Genomic DNA, 16,598 nt, shown 5'->3' with positions numbered 1-16,598 from the left:
AACTATGAGTCGTAATGCCCATATACCCACCACGTTTGAAGGCAGCCACCTCCAGCTGCTTGTTATGAGTGGGAGAGTGCCATTGCCTTCATGTCCGTCTGCTGTGAGAAAATGCTGGACTAGCTTGGTCTGATAACAGCAGAGTGCTTACGTTAACTGCTGCTGATTACAGTTCCTTAGAGCTGGTATTGTCTGCACAGTCCTACATAAAACACAAAACAGGAGAAATAAACAAGAACAGTGGGGGCCCAGTACCTGGTACTGCAGAGTGAAGCAGCCAGGAACAGCAGCAGCGCCCAAGACAAGAGGATCCATGGAGCTGGGCAGCGACAGCCATGGGGCTGGGGGTGTGCAAGGATCCCCGTGGGTAGGGAAGGGGCTCCACAGTGCCATGCCTGCGGCGAGATTGTCATGCAGCACCCCTTGGGTATGCTCCATCAGTGTCGTCACCGCTTCCCACTCCTACGGCTGCACTGAAAGGGACTCTAAATTCAGGGCTTGGCACCAGCTCATGAGTTTCACCCCTTCAGATCTCCCACACACACATAGAACTTACTCCATTAGCAAAATCATGTACCTACAGCACCATAAAAAGGTAAAGGTACCCCTGCCCGTACGGGCCAGTCTTGACAGACTCTGGGGTTGTGCGCCCATCTCACTCAAGAGGCCGGGGGCCAGCGCTGTCCGCAGACACTTCCGGGTCACGTGGCCAGCGTGACATCGCTGCTCTGGTGAGCCAGAGCCGCACACGGAAACGCCGTTTACCTTCCCGCTGGTAAGCGGTCCCTATTTATCTACTTGCACCCGGGGGTGCTTTCGAACTGCTAGGTTGGCAGGCGCTGGGACCGAGCAGCGGGAGCGCACCCCGCCGCGGGGATTTGAACCGCCGACCTTTCGATCGGCAAGCCCTAGGCGCCGAGGCTTTTACCCACAGCGCCACCCGCGTCCCTTTTACAGCACCATAAACAGACTAAAAACCAGCCCATAAATGCTAAGAGGTCAATTGTTGGAGCATTATTTACCTGAAGAGAAAATAACCACTGCTATTTTAGCAACTCTTGATATCAAGGAAGCCTCGTGAAAGTTAATAAAAAACTATATTTGCAGATATTTTACAAAGATAACTTTGTTTGCATTGATTGAAAGACAGACCACCACCTTTTTCCAGGTAGCATTTCACCAACAGCAGATTCCATTTCAAAAAAGTAGTTTTGATACATTATAAAGTAAGACAAATAAGCATGCTGAAGAAATAGTGCAGGCTATGCTCTTGGGGGTGGTAAGGAGGCGGCTCACTTCTAAATTTAGTTTAGCACCCGTGTCCCCAGGTGTGCTTTGCCTCAATGGGAATAATGACAAATGACATGTAACCATAACTACTGCTAATAAGTCCAGGCCTTGAGGAGTGGTTCAGTTCAGACTTTTACACTAATTGTGTGAGAGGGGCATTTGTAAAGCAAACGAGAACACTCATTTTCATATAAGAACAATCGTATGTGATACTGAAGGGCAAGAAGAAAAGAATCAAGTCCAGTCTCCTTTCAGATAGTCTCTCTTCACCTTGGATACCATTGTGAGAAGGGCTGTTCAAGCAGCCATTGCAGCATCATATTCTACTCTTGTTCCCACCAACAGGTGTGTATGGCAGGGGGACACCCTCTAATACATGCCTTTTGCACATTTTCAGTTTCCAACCTTTGCTCTAAAGTAACAGACATGTAAGGGAGTTAAATTATTAAGTTATGAAAACTCAGCCACAATTGTAGTTGCTGAAACCGCTCTGCCCCCAACTCTTGCTGATCTAGCAAAAATAATTTTGCCGATTACCAATGCAAAGAATTGCTTTCGAATCCTGTGGTATTTCTGTATCCTCTTTCCACAGAAGAGAGGGGAAAATCATTTCTACACACAGTAATATGCTTTGGTAAGAAGCCTGGGAACCTTTCCTGTTGCAGCCAGGCAAGTGGCACCCTCACATGAGCTAAGTATGTAGATTCTCTGGTTTTAGGTTCATTCATTAAGTACTGCTGTAATGTCTCCATTCATTTTAATGGTGCAGGAGACTGTACTGCAGAAGTACTTTCTGGAATGTGCCAAAAGCACCACGATCACAGCAATGCTGAACAGCCCTTCTATTTACAGATAAATGAAGTGGGGGAATTAGTAGGCATTCACTGAGTACACTGTGAAACGCAATTTCCTACCAAGCCATAACCTTGTACACCACAGCGGCACCAGAAAAGGCCCACTCAGCTGCGTGTGATTTTCTCAGGAGGCATAAAGCCTGTGTCACCGAGCAATCGAAGCGCCACTTTGCCACTAGGGCGGATGACCAGGTGGGTGATGCTGCCATTGTTGAGGGATATCCGAAGCCAACCTTCGGGAGGAAATTGTAAAGCTCTGAAAAAGATAAGGAAAGCAGTTACTTCAGCATTTTGAAATGAGTTGTGCTTCTTTTCGCTGTTCTTTTTGCATTGAACACATTAGCATTTCAGCTGCAATATGTACACGATAGCAAATTCAGAACAGAAACACTCCTACCCTTTGCAACTGAGAAATAAAAAAGGTGTGGTTTTGGTTTGCTTTTTTACAGAAATAAATGACATTGCAAGCACAGTAAAATCCTTCTGATTACAAACCTGAAGTCTCAGTCACAATGGAGTCCTCCTGCCCTCTTGCTTCCACCCCACACACTTGGCATTACAGTAAGCTTAGAGATACTACTTTCACTTTTGGCAAACACCTGCCTGCCGCTTGCTTTTGATGGCTAACTTGCTAACGTCCCTGCTACAACATGTACTGCCTTGTACAGATCCCACCTTACTTTTAACAAGCTGAAAATTCCCTCCAGGGAACCTTGCTTTGCCTCAGGAGTTATCCAAAACTGATTAACATTCCTACAATTCACCATAGCACTTTGCAAATGGCAGGTACTTTAAGTGGGAATGAGATTCCTGTAAGAGGCTGGATTCTACAGTACAGAGCACAAGGCCATCCAAAGCGTAAGGCCATCCACTGAACTGCACTTCAGTATCAAGGGTCCCAACTTCAACCTGAGTCTCTCAGTGGCTATGAGTGGCTTCCTAATCAGCAGCCAGGGCCAACCTGATATTTTTCATTTTCATTTTTAGGCTTACTGAGGGATTTTAAACTTCACCCAGCAAATCCATAGATAAGTTTCCAGAGGCATCACACAAAGAGGTGAAGCCAGCTTACCTATCCCTCATCTCCAAGGTTGGTTCACCCACCCTCACCATCTAGTGACTCAACCCCAATTCATAAGGCAAATTTATTCCAAGCAAAAGGACCTTTTGGCTCTTGCATTGTGTGAGATTATCACTTCCAGGTAGGAAGAAGAGACGGCCGCTGGAAATAACAAATCACCATGAGCATCAGTGGAACTGATCTCAGAGATAACCTAAGAACATAAGAGTCTGCTAGATCAGGCCAATGGCCCACCTAGACCAGTGTCCTGTTCTCACAGTGGCCAACCAGATACCTGTGGGAAACCAGCAAACAGGATCTGAGCACAAGAACTCTCCCCTGTCCTGTGGTTTCCAGCAATTAATAAAATCCTACTTCGATTTAGAGGCCCAATACATTCAAGAAAATACCTAGCACACACAGTAAGAAGACGGGCTAAGCTATTTTGCCTGTTAATTGTAAACGTGGAAGAAAAATATACTATGGGGAGATAATTTGTGATTTTGCAGTGAAAGGCCAGATAAATGAAGATTTAAAGTTACCTAGTCTTCTTATAACACAATGGTAAAGTCTGCGTCCATTACATTTATTTAAAAAAACACTGACCAGGTGATACGTTAGGACAAACAAAAAAGTTACAATGTAGTCAGCAAGCCGCCTTATGTGAAACAATATCAAAAGAGAGAGGTGGTTATGTGCACGGGAGAAAAGTCCCACCATAGACCAATATGTAATTTCAGAAATGTAAAAAATGGAATTTCATTGTGCCCATGTAACATTTGTTAAATTTCAAAATTAAAACAAACATTTGGGATTGTATGAATGGTGAAATGTGGGAGGGGGGAAGAAGAAAGGTTCATTGCTTCAAGGGGTACAGGCTTTAAATACTTAAATGAGTATGCCCAATTTTGAGGAAGGAGGCAGACCTGCATGATCTTTCCTTTGACCTGAATTCCAAAGAGATACATTAAGTTGAACAGTAGTCCCAGAAGCTAAACTGTTCTTTTAAGTTAGTGTAATACTCAACCACCTTGCCTCAAGTCCAACAACTGTGTCCATCTTTTGCAAGAGTCAGTTACTACAATGGTTTCAAGTACAAATCACTCTTTCAAAAAATGAACATTTGTTGGCATAGTTTGATAAGTTAGAAGTTCAGCAGAAGGACATCAGTACAACTCTGAAACCATACAAAGAGCTTAACGTACCGTCTGTTTCTACATATACTGAAATATGGTTCACACATAAACTACTCATTATGACTTGCACTGTTAATCTAGTTAGCCAGCGCAAGCACATATGTCACCCTCTATTAGAAATGTAATGTAACAGATGTGCACTAATATAGACAGGATATTAAATATTAAAGGGAAGCTACACGAGAGGTTGTTATGGAGGTTATAATCTAGCAAAAGGTCAGCAGACACCCTAGGTTTTAATATGCAACTAAGAAGGCTTTTAACCTCTCTATGTGGCAATAGTCACGTTTCAATGTGGAAGGTTGCAGGAACAGGGTCAGCCTCTTATCAGGCTTGCACTACATGATATGACATTCCTTACGGCAGATCCCTATCCAGAAGAAGGTGATCTTATCAACTTTTGAAATTTCAGGTCTCATTTGCTTTTGCAATGTTGACTGCCAGCTCATTTCTTACTTGTTTGCAGTACATTGTTAAACAAATGCAGATGGGTGCATGAGTCTTGCAACATGATAGTCCAGCTCAAAACAGCTGAGCTGTGATGGAATATTTGATCTCATACTAGCTATTCCTACCTAATGTTTCTTGCCTACGCAAACAAAGCAACTCTAAACATACTCAACTTTCTGAGCTCATAATGTTCAATTCCTCTAATATATGGATGGCATACTGGGCTCCATGTTTAAGCCTCCCAGAAAACTACCACTGCACACATTTTCAACCACTCCTCCTGGATAGCAAACCCATTCTGAGCACACACCACCCCAATGGAACCTGTGAATAGGTAATTCCTTCACAGCATAAAGCCATCAAAGTGGTGTACAAGATAAAAACATAATCTCTAAAAATAAATTCAACAAGCTCTAAAAACAATAAAGTCATCCCTACGAAAAAAGCAGCAAAACTACCTTTTCAGATACAAAATATTGGTATTCCACACATAACTGAGTCACAACCTGGGCCAAATCCTTAAACAGAAATTTCCTCAGTAGGCACCTAAACATCGTGAGTTTGGATGGTACAGTCATACCTTGGTTTTCGAACAGCTTAGTTCACGAACAACTTGGAACTCGAACGCCGCAAACCCGGAAGTAGGTGTTCCGGTTTGCGAACTTTGCCTTGGAAGCCGAACTTATGGCGTGGCTTCCACAGCTTCCGATTGGCTGCAGGACGCCCCTGCAGCCAATCGGAAACCGTGCCTTGGTTTTTGAACATTTCGGAAGTCGAACAGACTTCCGGAATGCATTCTGTTCGAAAACCAAGGTACGACTGTAATTGATTAGAGAGCTCAAACTTCAGCACTAAAAGCCCAAGTATCCAGCGCAGGCTAAGTGCACTTTAGTTATGGATGCTTAAGCCTGTATGCTCTGTTCTCATGCTGCACTTCCAAAACAGAAGCACTTAACTAAATTCAGCATCTCTTTCAACCCAAATAGGTCTTCAGCACAGTTCAAAGAAACCAAGGTTACACTGTCTTAGAAGATGCAACCAAAAATGGTAGAGTTGAGCAGGATGTAACATGAGGGACAACTGTACATCTCTCAAAACATTTATTTGATGCCAGAACGGAAATCCAGTTTCACAGCTCGGGGGCAGAAGACCTGCTAGACAGTTACTTTGGATTTAAGTAATAATTTGTTTTGCTAACCCAAACTTTGGTCCAGGATTTGGAAGTTCTGCAAGCAGAGCATTAGATAAGCTGCATTCTCATTTTTCCATTTCTAAATTTCATAATACGTTTAGTATGGAAGGTCTATTTGTTTTAAAATCCCCTACTCAAAAATAGAGATTAGAGCAAAGCTTCAAATTAATCTGGCAGTCATATGCTCTCTGGACAGCTGTTCACTTTACTGTGCACACACCCTCTCCAAATAACTCAGAACCGCTAAATGCATTTGATTGCTTAAGTTAAGGGGTTAGCACATTATTGTTTTGGCCATGAAGAGCCAATCTAAATTATATCAGAAGGTTTCCCATACCCACCAGTTTGTTTCAATGCCATAGTTACCTGCACACTATGTAACGAATGACATTAGCATGACAGACGTAGATTTCATAGCTATCCTCTTCCTGCTTTACATCAGCCCTATGAATGTAGTTTCGGAAGGCAGCTTCAATCCGAGCCCCATCTTCATAATACTGCTAAAAGGCAGATAATTGGTTATTGATGTATATATTTAAACATGCACAAGCTTTTCATCTTTAACTTACCATTAGTGTTGGCTACAGAAAAGGATTTTGACATTTCTGATCAAGATACAGAGGTCATTATCCAACCTCAATAACCTGCTGGGATTACTGCCCTACTGAAGGCTATTTTTCTCCACCATCTGAAGTCCATCTTATCAATAGAAATGGACTGCACAGAACATACCTCTTCTGGACCAAACTCAGTGTGCTGGGTCGTGCCTTTTAAACTCTACGCCGCCTGGGCAATGGATAACTTATAGGAGGTGCTACTAACTGTGCATCATCCTGTTTATTAGGTCATTAAGCTGGGCTTTGTTCTATGTTTCCTCATTCACCGAGTTCAGAATGATTAAAGAAAAAAGGTAGGACCTTGCTGCTGTGGCTCCCATTCTTTAAAGTTCTCTCTCTAGTGATATATTGAAATGTTAATTCCTTTTGCTGTTGGATGAAAATATTCTTGTTTAATAAAATATTCTGTTAATCAGCATGTGCCACTTTGGGTGGATTAGCAGTCAGAAGAAACCTGAGGAAACTTGTCTACATTGCTATAAGTAAAGCCAAAGATTACACAACATTAAGGCAATTGCTTATACAAAAATCTTACCACAGCTTCTGGCTTCCAGTGGGAGCTAGGAGGATTCGGTTCAATTGGAGCTCCTTCACGTAGAAGGTCAGTGCTCGATTTCTTCACCCCTGGGGGAAGAAAAATGAAGACATGCATTTCAGAGCCTTGTCTCCAGGGCCATCTCTGACATTAAACTCTAGATCTGCATCTGTACAAAGTAAGTTAGCATATCAAAGGTGCTGCAAATCTTTTAATACCCTGGTTGTAAACTCGTGTTATGACAAGCAAGGAAGAATAGTGCCTGGCCTGAAGGTTTTGTGCTAGAATGTACTCCTTGTACAAGTAACGTGCATCGTGTCAGAGACAGAGATTAAGAGAAAGGGTCTTGTTGGTGACCTGTGGAAGTCAGTTGGTTTTTCACTTCTGAGCCAGTGTGATGTATCAGCAGAGTATGTGCAGCCCCCAGCAGAGTCTTAAGAGATTTTTTGCTTCCAGCAGCCAGTTTCTTCTAGAATTCCAAGTTAAGGGAAAAACTCCTCCCACTCAGTTCAAAGTAACAAAGAGTTTATTGTCTCCAGACACAAGTCAAAGCTAAGCGCTACTACCTACTATGTACATTTCTTCTGGTCCTTGACGTAAAGATATATCACCATGCTAGCTAACGCTGCTGTGTAAAACCCACAACCTCTTCCCCCAACTCTCACAGATTCAGTCAGACTCTGACAGCAAACAGAACAATATCAGGACAGGCGCAACATCAGAACAGGACCAGACAAGATGTCACATAATGAAAGCAATGCCCCAGTGACTATTATACCTGTCTCTACTCATAGGCATATCTCCTGAATCAATGGAAGGGTGAACGACTCAGCAAGTCATACACTTGAGCTTGCTCTGTTGCTATGGTAACCCATCTGCGCTCTTATCTCAGAACATCCAAACATGGGGGATCAGAGTGGTTCCCCACCACTAACATAGAGGAAAGAATTTCGGCAAACCTCTGCAGCAACACCTTGGTAGTTCAGTCGGTAGAGCATAAGATTTAATTTCAGGGTCATGTGTTCAAGCCCCATGTTGAGCAAAAGATTCCTGCATTGCATGGTTGCACTAGATGACTCTTGTGGTCCCTTCCAACAGTACAATACAATTCTATGATTCTATGTACTAATGTTTTCTTAAACATATCACTATGTGTTATTTCCCACATTTCAGTCAATATTGGTTCTCACACAATTAAAATTAATAAACAGTAAATATATTAGGAATACATGGGAGGTCTTTATCAAAAACATTTAACAGGCCTTCATCAGAATATTCCAGGGCAGGCAAACAATTCACGTAACACACAAATGTAATGTTTTGTTTTTTTAATGACATAAGGGCAGACTGAAGACATAAAACTTAAGAACAAAAAAAAAAAGAAAGCCCAATTCCAACTATAATTCCCCATCTAAAATGCCTATGCAAGGGCTTAATCAGGCACCATATGTCAATGCTTTGATTCAAGAATGCACCCAGCTTAGTCTGCATGGCCCACTCTGTGTTTATTAAAGCCACACTGCCTATTTAGAACAAATTATGTTTCCTGATTCAACAAGAGAATTCACTCACCAGGAAGATGCTTGCTGATGATGTTGGTTGTTTCAGTTGCTCTGGTCATAGAAGAATGGACAATTTTATCAAATTTCAGTCCCAAGCTTGCAAGCCTTTGCCCTGTCAACTCAGCTTGTTCACGGCCTGAAAATTAAGGCGATGTATAAATTGCAATGTGGCTCTTTTAATACATTCGGGGGGGGGAGGGAATAATATTTCTACATTATGTAGACCTTTTGTCCCAGCACAATGATGCACAAACAGTTATTGGCACTGCTGTTCTTTCTACTTGTATCTTCATCCAAACAGATACAAGGAATTTCTGAGTATGTGGAAATACAAGCAGAATTCCAAATGGGGCCTCCTTGCTAATCAAGGGTTTGTTTAATCAGGAAGAAGGTTGCATTGTTTGTAGAACTATTTAATAATATTGGGGGGGGGGTGTGTGTATTATAATATATATATATGTACGATGCTTTATAGCGGTACAAAATTATAATCTAAAATTCAACAGAGGATAAATAAGTAGAAGGGAAGGGTAGCATAGGCAAGTGTAAAGAAAATATATGCATTTGTTTCAGTTACATATGCTTAGCCTTGACGACAGGAATAGTTGCTAGGAGATGGGAACTAGGGTGCTGAGCCAAAGACTATATGGAAAAGGAGGCTTTGAAAGATTTGAAGAAGCGGGGGGTGGGGCAACATACAGGTATTCTGGGAGGCAGTTCAAAGCATACCAATCAGCAAGGGTGGGATCTTCTCAAAGAGTAGGAAACCTTCACATGGATTAGGGTAGTCAAGTACAGGCAATGAGCAAGTAAGAGCAAAGGGATGAGAAGCAAGAGAAAGAGGGATTTGAAAGCCACTAGACTTAGTGATTTGATTAATAGGCAAGACCAAGTGATCCTACAGAGAAATGCTGCAATATAAAGTTTTCCTGTGCATCAGAAAAGCCAGTCATGTTGGAGAAGAGGGGAAGAAATCATGTGTCCAGCTGTGCTCCTTACTGCAACAGCAAACTAGGCCAAATATTGCTCTTTCAGCATTGCAGAGAAGGCACCGGGGGCAGAAAAGGCTGGGCAACAGACTCGGGGATGAAATGACACAGCTACTGCAGCTATTTATTTAGACAGCTGACCAACAAAAGTTTGTAATGCCTAAATGCCAATTCACAATGGAAATAATCTACCTGTTAAGAACACCACTCTGGTCTCTGCCACGAAGTACTAAGGGTGACCGAATAGTTTCCCTACCCCACATTTTAACGAGAGGCAATCAATAAATAAACTGGCAAGTTTGCTTTCTCCCCCAGCTCTGAGGTATGAAAGGGCCAGTCATACATACCAAGCTTGGTCAGAATTCTCTCTTTATCACTGTTCCCATCTGTGTTGTACTGAGAATGGCGTATGAGAAATATGTGTCTGGTAGCTTTTGCTTTGTAGTGGGCTAGACGAGATGAGTCCTCCTCTTCCCCAGTCTCTTCATTTTTCTTTTTCAGGTTCATAAGAGCCAGTGGTTCTCTCCTGAAAATCATTTTGAAGTTTATCTTTCTGTATCAATAAATGATGGGGCAGAGGTAGCCAACATAGTGCTCACCAGATGTCTGACTACAGTGCCCATAATTCCTGACCATTGGTCATGCTGGCTGGGGCCAGTGGGAATTGGGCAGTCCAACAACATACATAGAGCTCTATGTTAAGATACCCCTGTAATAAGATAACTGGACATGCAATTGAAGTGACCCAACAACATCCTTTTCAGTGCCAAGTGTTCGCTTGACAAAATCAACCAGATTTACAGTGGTACCTCTGGTTACGAACTTAATTCATTCCAGAGATCCATTCTTAAGCTGAAACCGTTCTTATCCTGAGGCGCGCTTTCGCTAATGGGGCCTGCCTCTGGTGCGCAATTTCCATTTGCATCCTGGGGCAAAGTTCGCAACCAGGAGCAGTTAGTGGAACTCATAACCTGAAGTGTTCATTACCAGAAGTGTTTGGTACAGAGGTACCACTGTAACAATGCTCACTTTATATCCCCCACGCAATCCCTCATTAAGAAGTTCAACATCTCAATAATGTCTCATTTCTACCCATTGAGAAAGGCAGTTTGGTGGCAGTTTGTGAAGCCAGAAAGAAAAGGCGCAATGCAAAGCTTCAGGGGTCTAGTGCAATGAGAGATTTAGAGGTATGACTGGTGCCCAAAGAAACACTTTTAGACATACCAAAGAACTGAGGCATGAGTCTGCAATGCGTGCGTAAAAATACATACAGCATCTAAGTACAGTGCACTACAACTACTACAGCAGGCAAATAATTTATTAAGTGGTCTGCCAAGATCCTAAGCAATTTTTAAGTGATCTGTGGTGGGGAGGGGTTTGGGAACCACTGCATTAGTACATGAACCAGCCCTATACCAAAACTCATCTTCTGAAGCAGCCATTTGGAGTTGCTCAGTTTCATTCCAGTGTCTGAAATTATTAATCACTGTATTTTCACTGGTCCATTAATGCACCAGTTCAGCCAATATCTTTGGATCTTTTCTGCCAACAGAGTACAAGATTGTAGGTTTTCCCATCATCCATCTGGAACATTTCCCCATTCTTTTCCTTCTGTTCTGATTTCTCACAGCTGTCTCAGCTTTTAGCAATGAAAGGGGAAATTCTTGAAAGTAAATATCAGCTTATGTACTCAAATGTGGTTTTTTAAAGTTTTGGAATATTATAGAAGAGTCAAAGAGTTATTTTAACTTCTGGAAGACAAAGTGGACTAGCACAAAAGAAAGTATATATAAGACAGCCCTATCACACAGAACACATTAAATATTGATACATCTTTTTGATGATGTTTATGCTATTAATACATTTCACAACAGCAATATAGCAGCACCAAGTATTTCTCTTCTCACATACTTTGTAGGGGTGTGCACCAACCACTAGATTTGATTCAGACCCCGATTTGGTGCTTAAGAAACTAACCCAATTTAGCTTGACCCAGTTTGAATCAGATTTTTTTTAAGGGAAGAAATTGTAAATGCTACTTGATGAAGTTGCTACAATAGTAACAACTTAGTTTCCACAATACCACTAGCACAACTGCAAATACATGCACCACTTAATGCAATTCCGAAGTCTGGATGTTAGAAACAAGCCAGAACTGTACCCACCCCACATATTTTCCTTTAGTTTATTTACAGATAGTCTTATTCACACCCAGAAGTTATCTTAGTACTTAACAGTTTAAGCAGAACCATGAGATAAGAGGTATGAGATACAGAACAGAAGACAGATATGTATGGCCTTCACAGCTTTGGGGAAGGGCCATAGCTCAGCAGAAAAGCATATAGGAGGTCCCAGGTTCAATCCCCAGTATCTCCAAATAGTGTGGGGGGAGGGAGGTCCAAGCCTGAAACCCTGAAGAGTTGCTGCCTATCAGTGTTGACAATATTGAATTAGATGGACTATTGCCTGGCTAATTAATTTTGATGAACTCTAATTTTTTTAAAAAAATATTAACAAAATTAAGAAAACTTGAAGTTTTAAAATGAAAAATATTGGCCTGGCAAGCAATATAACTAATTGTTCATCGCTATCACACCGATCCAAGGAACTTCTCTGCAAAGTCCTCAGGGACCCAAAGAATATTTATTATATATATATTACTTATATATTACATTTGTATGCCATCCTTCATCTGAAGATCACAGGGCGGTTCACAGCATAAAAGTTAAATGTGCTAAAAATTGAAACATGCTAGCAAGGCAAAATTTTAATACCAAAGTTTACAATTCTAGCATATGAGCTGACACATGATTGTGCACCTGTTCTGAGTTTACCTATTCACTGCTCTCAGAACAATTTTGAAGAAAAGCTAGATAATATAGACTTTGAAGTGAGACAGAAAAGTGGTTTTTCCCATGGTGGGTACAGTTGAGAAACTGCAGTGTTGTGCCATAGAAGGGAATAAGCCAAGTTTGAACAGATGTCACCAAATGACATATCCGTAATAAGCCTCTCATTTATTTGTGCACACATCTGCAATGTGTAGTGGTGCCAAGCCATTATAAAATTAGGAGGTGGGAGGACTTTTGCTCAGATTTAGTGTTATTAAACCAGAGATAGAACCATCTGGGAAGGAATTAAATAAAAGTATAAGCTTAGCACTTCCCTCTAGCTCAGCCTTCCCTACCCTGGTACTCTCCAGATGTTTTAGACTACATCTACCATCAGTCCCGTGGGACGCGGATGGCACTGTGGTGTAAACCACTGAGCCTTGGGCTTGCCGATCGGAAGGTCAGCGGTTCGAATCCCTGCGACGGGGTAAGCTCCCGTTGCTTGGTCCCAGCTCCTGCCAACCTAGCAGTTCAAAAGCATGTCAGACTGCAAGCAGATACAGTGGTACCTTGGGTTAGTAACTTAATTCGTTCCAGTGGTACCTCAGGTTAAGAACTTCATCCATTCTGAAGGCCCAGTCTTAATCTGAAACTGTTCTTAACCTGAGGTACCACATTAGCTAATGGGGCCTCCCGCTCCCGTCGCGCAGCCACTGCACAATTTCTGTTCTCATCCTGAAGCAAAATTCTTAACCTGAGGTACTATTTATGGGTTAGCGGAGTCTGTAACCTGAAGCGTCTGTAACCTGAGGTACCACTGTATATTATTTAATAGATTTATACCCGATCTCATCAGGAAACTTTCTGTTATTTTGAGATTCTCTAAAGGTTCTCTAACCCCAATTATTAAAATGTCCTTTCACATCCAATACTGATGTAGAAGACTCTCCTAAACTGCCAGGAGTCAACATAACCACCTAAATATGTTAAGTGGGGAATTATATTTGCATTGTTGTGGCATGGTAAAGAGTCGAGTTTATTAACAATGAGCGCTGAATTCATAATTTTGACTCATCACCAATTTAAATCTCCTTGGATATTAAGAGAATGAATCCACATCCTGCTGAAAATTGCTAGGTATACTCCTCAATTTTCATTTTCCACCCCAGGCACAGCTGTGCTTCAGCAAACAAGGGTGAAGCATAAATACCAGTTCAAAAGCAGACATCCATTAGAGTTTGTTCACATTAAGCTTTCATAAACTTGGCAGACTGAATGCAACTTCTCCTATTAAGTTTCTCAACATTTCTTAAGGTGAACATAGGGAAGTGGCAAGAAGTACAAGTGTGGTTCTCAGATATATGTTCAGCAACCACATCTCACAAGATTTACCAGAAGTCTATCTAAATCACATATTCACAGTAACATGCATGTGCATTTCAGCACTGCCTGTAGTTAAAAGCTGTGTAAGAAGCACTCAGAGCCAATACAAGCCACAACTAGGGATGAATCTTGACCTGTGGCAGAAATAGTTGAAAATATAAAACTGCTTGCTGGACAGAGGTAGGTGGGGTAGCAAGTGCTGAGTACAAGTGACCATCAGGTTTCTGGGCACCCTGAGGATCCAGATACAATGGAATAAATGTTGGCAATAAATACACTGGATCACATTTACCTCTTGTCACTCAAGGTGTTAGTAAGGAAAAACTACAGCCATTTAGTGCTGTAGTCAAATGCTAATGCAAATTAAAATGTACAACCATAACTGAACACTGAAAAGATGGGAGAAAAGTCTTCTTGTAAAAAATACAAGTTTGTTTTTTGAGGTATTTTTAACATTTTGCAGTCACTGAATAGATTGGGATTCTCTCCCAGTAAGAATATGGGCCTTAAAATCAATGTTAAGAATGGCAAGCAGGGAGTCAAAAATGGTAGGAAACAAATCGTGTGTATAGACTGCGTAACTCTCCAGGAAAAACAGGGAGATAATCCATTCTAAGATTGCAATTCAGTAAAGTTACTCAAAGTGTTTGGGTTAAGAATGTGCTTTTGTTTAATTAGGCTGCAGATATTTTAAAAACTGTACTTTTTTATTAGAGGTACTGAAGGGAATGGTTGTGTTATATTAGGAGAGACATTTCCCATCTCTCCACAATGAAGACTGCCCGCTGCAACAAATTCAGGCACTTAACTTAAAACATACATCTTTCCTGCAGAATTGCATTTACTCACATGCACGTTTCATCAACTAAGCCCCATTCAAAATGGATAAATTCTATTTAAACAAGTTATTTTTATTTGGACTCCTAGCTCATACAAAACAAAGACCCCCTCATAGCCTTCATTTGTGCCAGGGCAGAGTCCCTGCATCTGTTTATATTATGCCAGAACTCCATAATAAAGATTACACAACACATCATTTATGAAATACACTGCTACAGGATGTAGAGGTACCGAGGAACTTAGATGGCTTTCAACTAGGATTAGACAATGGCTCTTAAGCCGCAACTACTTGTTCCCATATAGCATTCCCAGGAGTTATGCATTACCTTTGGGCTTTGCAGCTTCCTGGAGACATTTACCTGACTTTTTTTGGGACACATGAACTAAATGACTTTTTAGAATCCTTGTTTCAGCAGATTTATGTTCCACTTTTTGACTAAGTTCTCAAGTTTCAACTCACAAAAGTCTCTCCCTTATTCCCCAAGAGGGATTTCTCGCCATATTTTGTATTAACATGACGAAGGGCCTGTCATCCCTGTACTAGACGACGATAAAGTCAATCAAAGCTGTACCACCAACTCTGATTTATGAAAGTATTTCTGTATCACGATGTCTTAAAACACCAGAACCTTACAACACAAAACACCTATTACAAAGCACATGATCTATCCGCCACTCCATGCCCTCAAATACATGTAATTAAGAGGCAGCAGCTCCTTAAAGCAAAGGCCGGGTAAATCCACCCCCTCACTTTTAGCAACACTGCACTTCAAACCCACGAAATCGTCTGGAGATGCAGCTCTTTCGACAATCGGGAAGAGTCAGCGTTTCATTTTTCACTTTCATTTTCTTTTCTGGTGAAGGGAAAAGCACTTTATATAAATAATAAAGCAACCGAACGATTAAAATATGACGATGGCGAAGTCCATGGCGGGGGGTAGGATGGGGGGTTGCCAACAGAGAGCAGCCTGGAGTGCTCCTGTGCTTTTGAAGGGTTGCCAACTTACGGCATCTTGGCCTGCTCCTATTACCTTGGGGAGGTGTTTTTTTTTGGGGGGGGTGGGGAATGGGATTTTCGCCCGCCCGCCAAGAGGCCTGAAGATGCTTCGCTTTACCTGTCCCAGTTGTCGTCCCAAAAGCCGCAGTTGGGCTTCTCCAGCCAGCCAGGCGCCGTGGCGGGGCAGGAGGCTGCGTTGGCCGGCGAAGACAGAAGCAGCAGCCCCGGCGGGGGAGCCGTGGTCGAAGGTAGGGGAACCGGGGCGTCGCCGGAGCTTTTCCCCACCACCTGCTGCTGCTGCTTCCCGAGAGGCACCGCAGAGAAGAAGACAGAGCCGCCCGCCAACCCGCAAGCGGCGGCCGCGGCCACCGCGACGACCCGCCTGAACGCCATGGAAGGAACTGAGGGAGGCAGGCAGGCGGCGACGAAGAAGAAAGCGCGCGAGGAAGCGGGGCGGAATAGGGGCGCCCGAGCCTAAATAAGCGGCGAAGGAAAGGCGGACTGAGGGAGAGGGAGGAGCAGGAGGAAAAGGCGGCAGCCGGCGTCACACGCCCCCTTCACAGCGCCGCTCTGCCGAGGCGGGCAAGGCAGGCAGGCAAGCTGACTCCCGCCGTCGACGGCGCCCGACGTGGGACAAGATTGCTCCGTCCCTGAGGAGAAAAGCGTTTCTGAAGGAAACTGATGAGGAGGGGAAGGGAAGGGGGCGCCAACCTCCTCGCGCACGCGCCCTTTACCTCCGTTGTTTTTGCGCGTTTCCTTTTTTCATTCTGTTATATTACTCGTTCTCCAATTTTTTTTAAAT

The 16,598-nt window shown here is 42.6% G+C and overlaps 1 protein-coding gene across 2 annotated transcripts; it reads right to left on the bottom strand.

Moving 5' to 3' along the window:
- Positions 1-1,078: 1,078 nt before the first annotated feature.
- Positions 1,079-16,397, bottom strand: PGAM5 (PGAM family member 5, mitochondrial serine/threonine protein phosphatase). Of its 2 annotated transcripts, none has more exons than XM_053369493.1 (6): positions 15,915-16,397; positions 10,093-10,271; positions 8,767-8,892; positions 7,195-7,283; positions 6,409-6,542; positions 1,079-2,400 (listed from the first exon to the last, which is right to left on the bottom strand). In XM_053369493.1, exons 1-6 carry the CDS (start codon positions 16,187-16,189, stop codon positions 2,250-2,252), a joined length of 954 nt encoding a protein of 317 aa, XP_053225468.1. In that variant the 5' UTR covers positions 16,190-16,397; the 3' UTR covers positions 1,079-2,249. The 2 variants fall into 2 exon arrangements, with proteins under 2 accessions (XP_053225468.1, XP_053225470.1); XM_053369495.1 differs by having other exon boundaries at positions 6,409-6,539; positions 15,915-16,396.
- Between the last annotated feature and the right edge of the window lie 201 nt (positions 16,398-16,598).

This window comes from Podarcis raffonei, chromosome 16 (assembly GCF_027172205.1).
Source record: "Podarcis raffonei isolate rPodRaf1 chromosome 16, rPodRaf1.pri, whole genome shotgun sequence".
NCBI classification, from domain to species: domain Eukaryota; kingdom Metazoa; phylum Chordata; class Lepidosauria; order Squamata; family Lacertidae; genus Podarcis; species Podarcis raffonei.
The sequence above is the reverse complement of the archived record's forward strand: the minus strand, read 5'-3'. Positions and strand labels throughout refer to the sequence as shown.

Bases quoted from the DNA above. Each gene is read 5' to 3' on its own strand.
- PGAM5 (XM_053369493.1), bottom strand. From the start codon at position 16,189: ATGGCGTTCAGGCGGGTCGTCGCGGTGGCCGCGGCCGCCGCTTGCGGG. The intron at 10,272-15,914 runs GTAAAGCGAAGC...AATGATTTTCAG, and splicing joins TGGGACGACAACTGGGACAG to GAGAGAACCACTGGCTCTTA. The intron at 8,893-10,092 runs GTATGTATGACT...CTTAATTTTCAG, and splicing joins GAGAATTCTGACCAAGCTTG to GCCGTGAACAAGCTGAGTTG.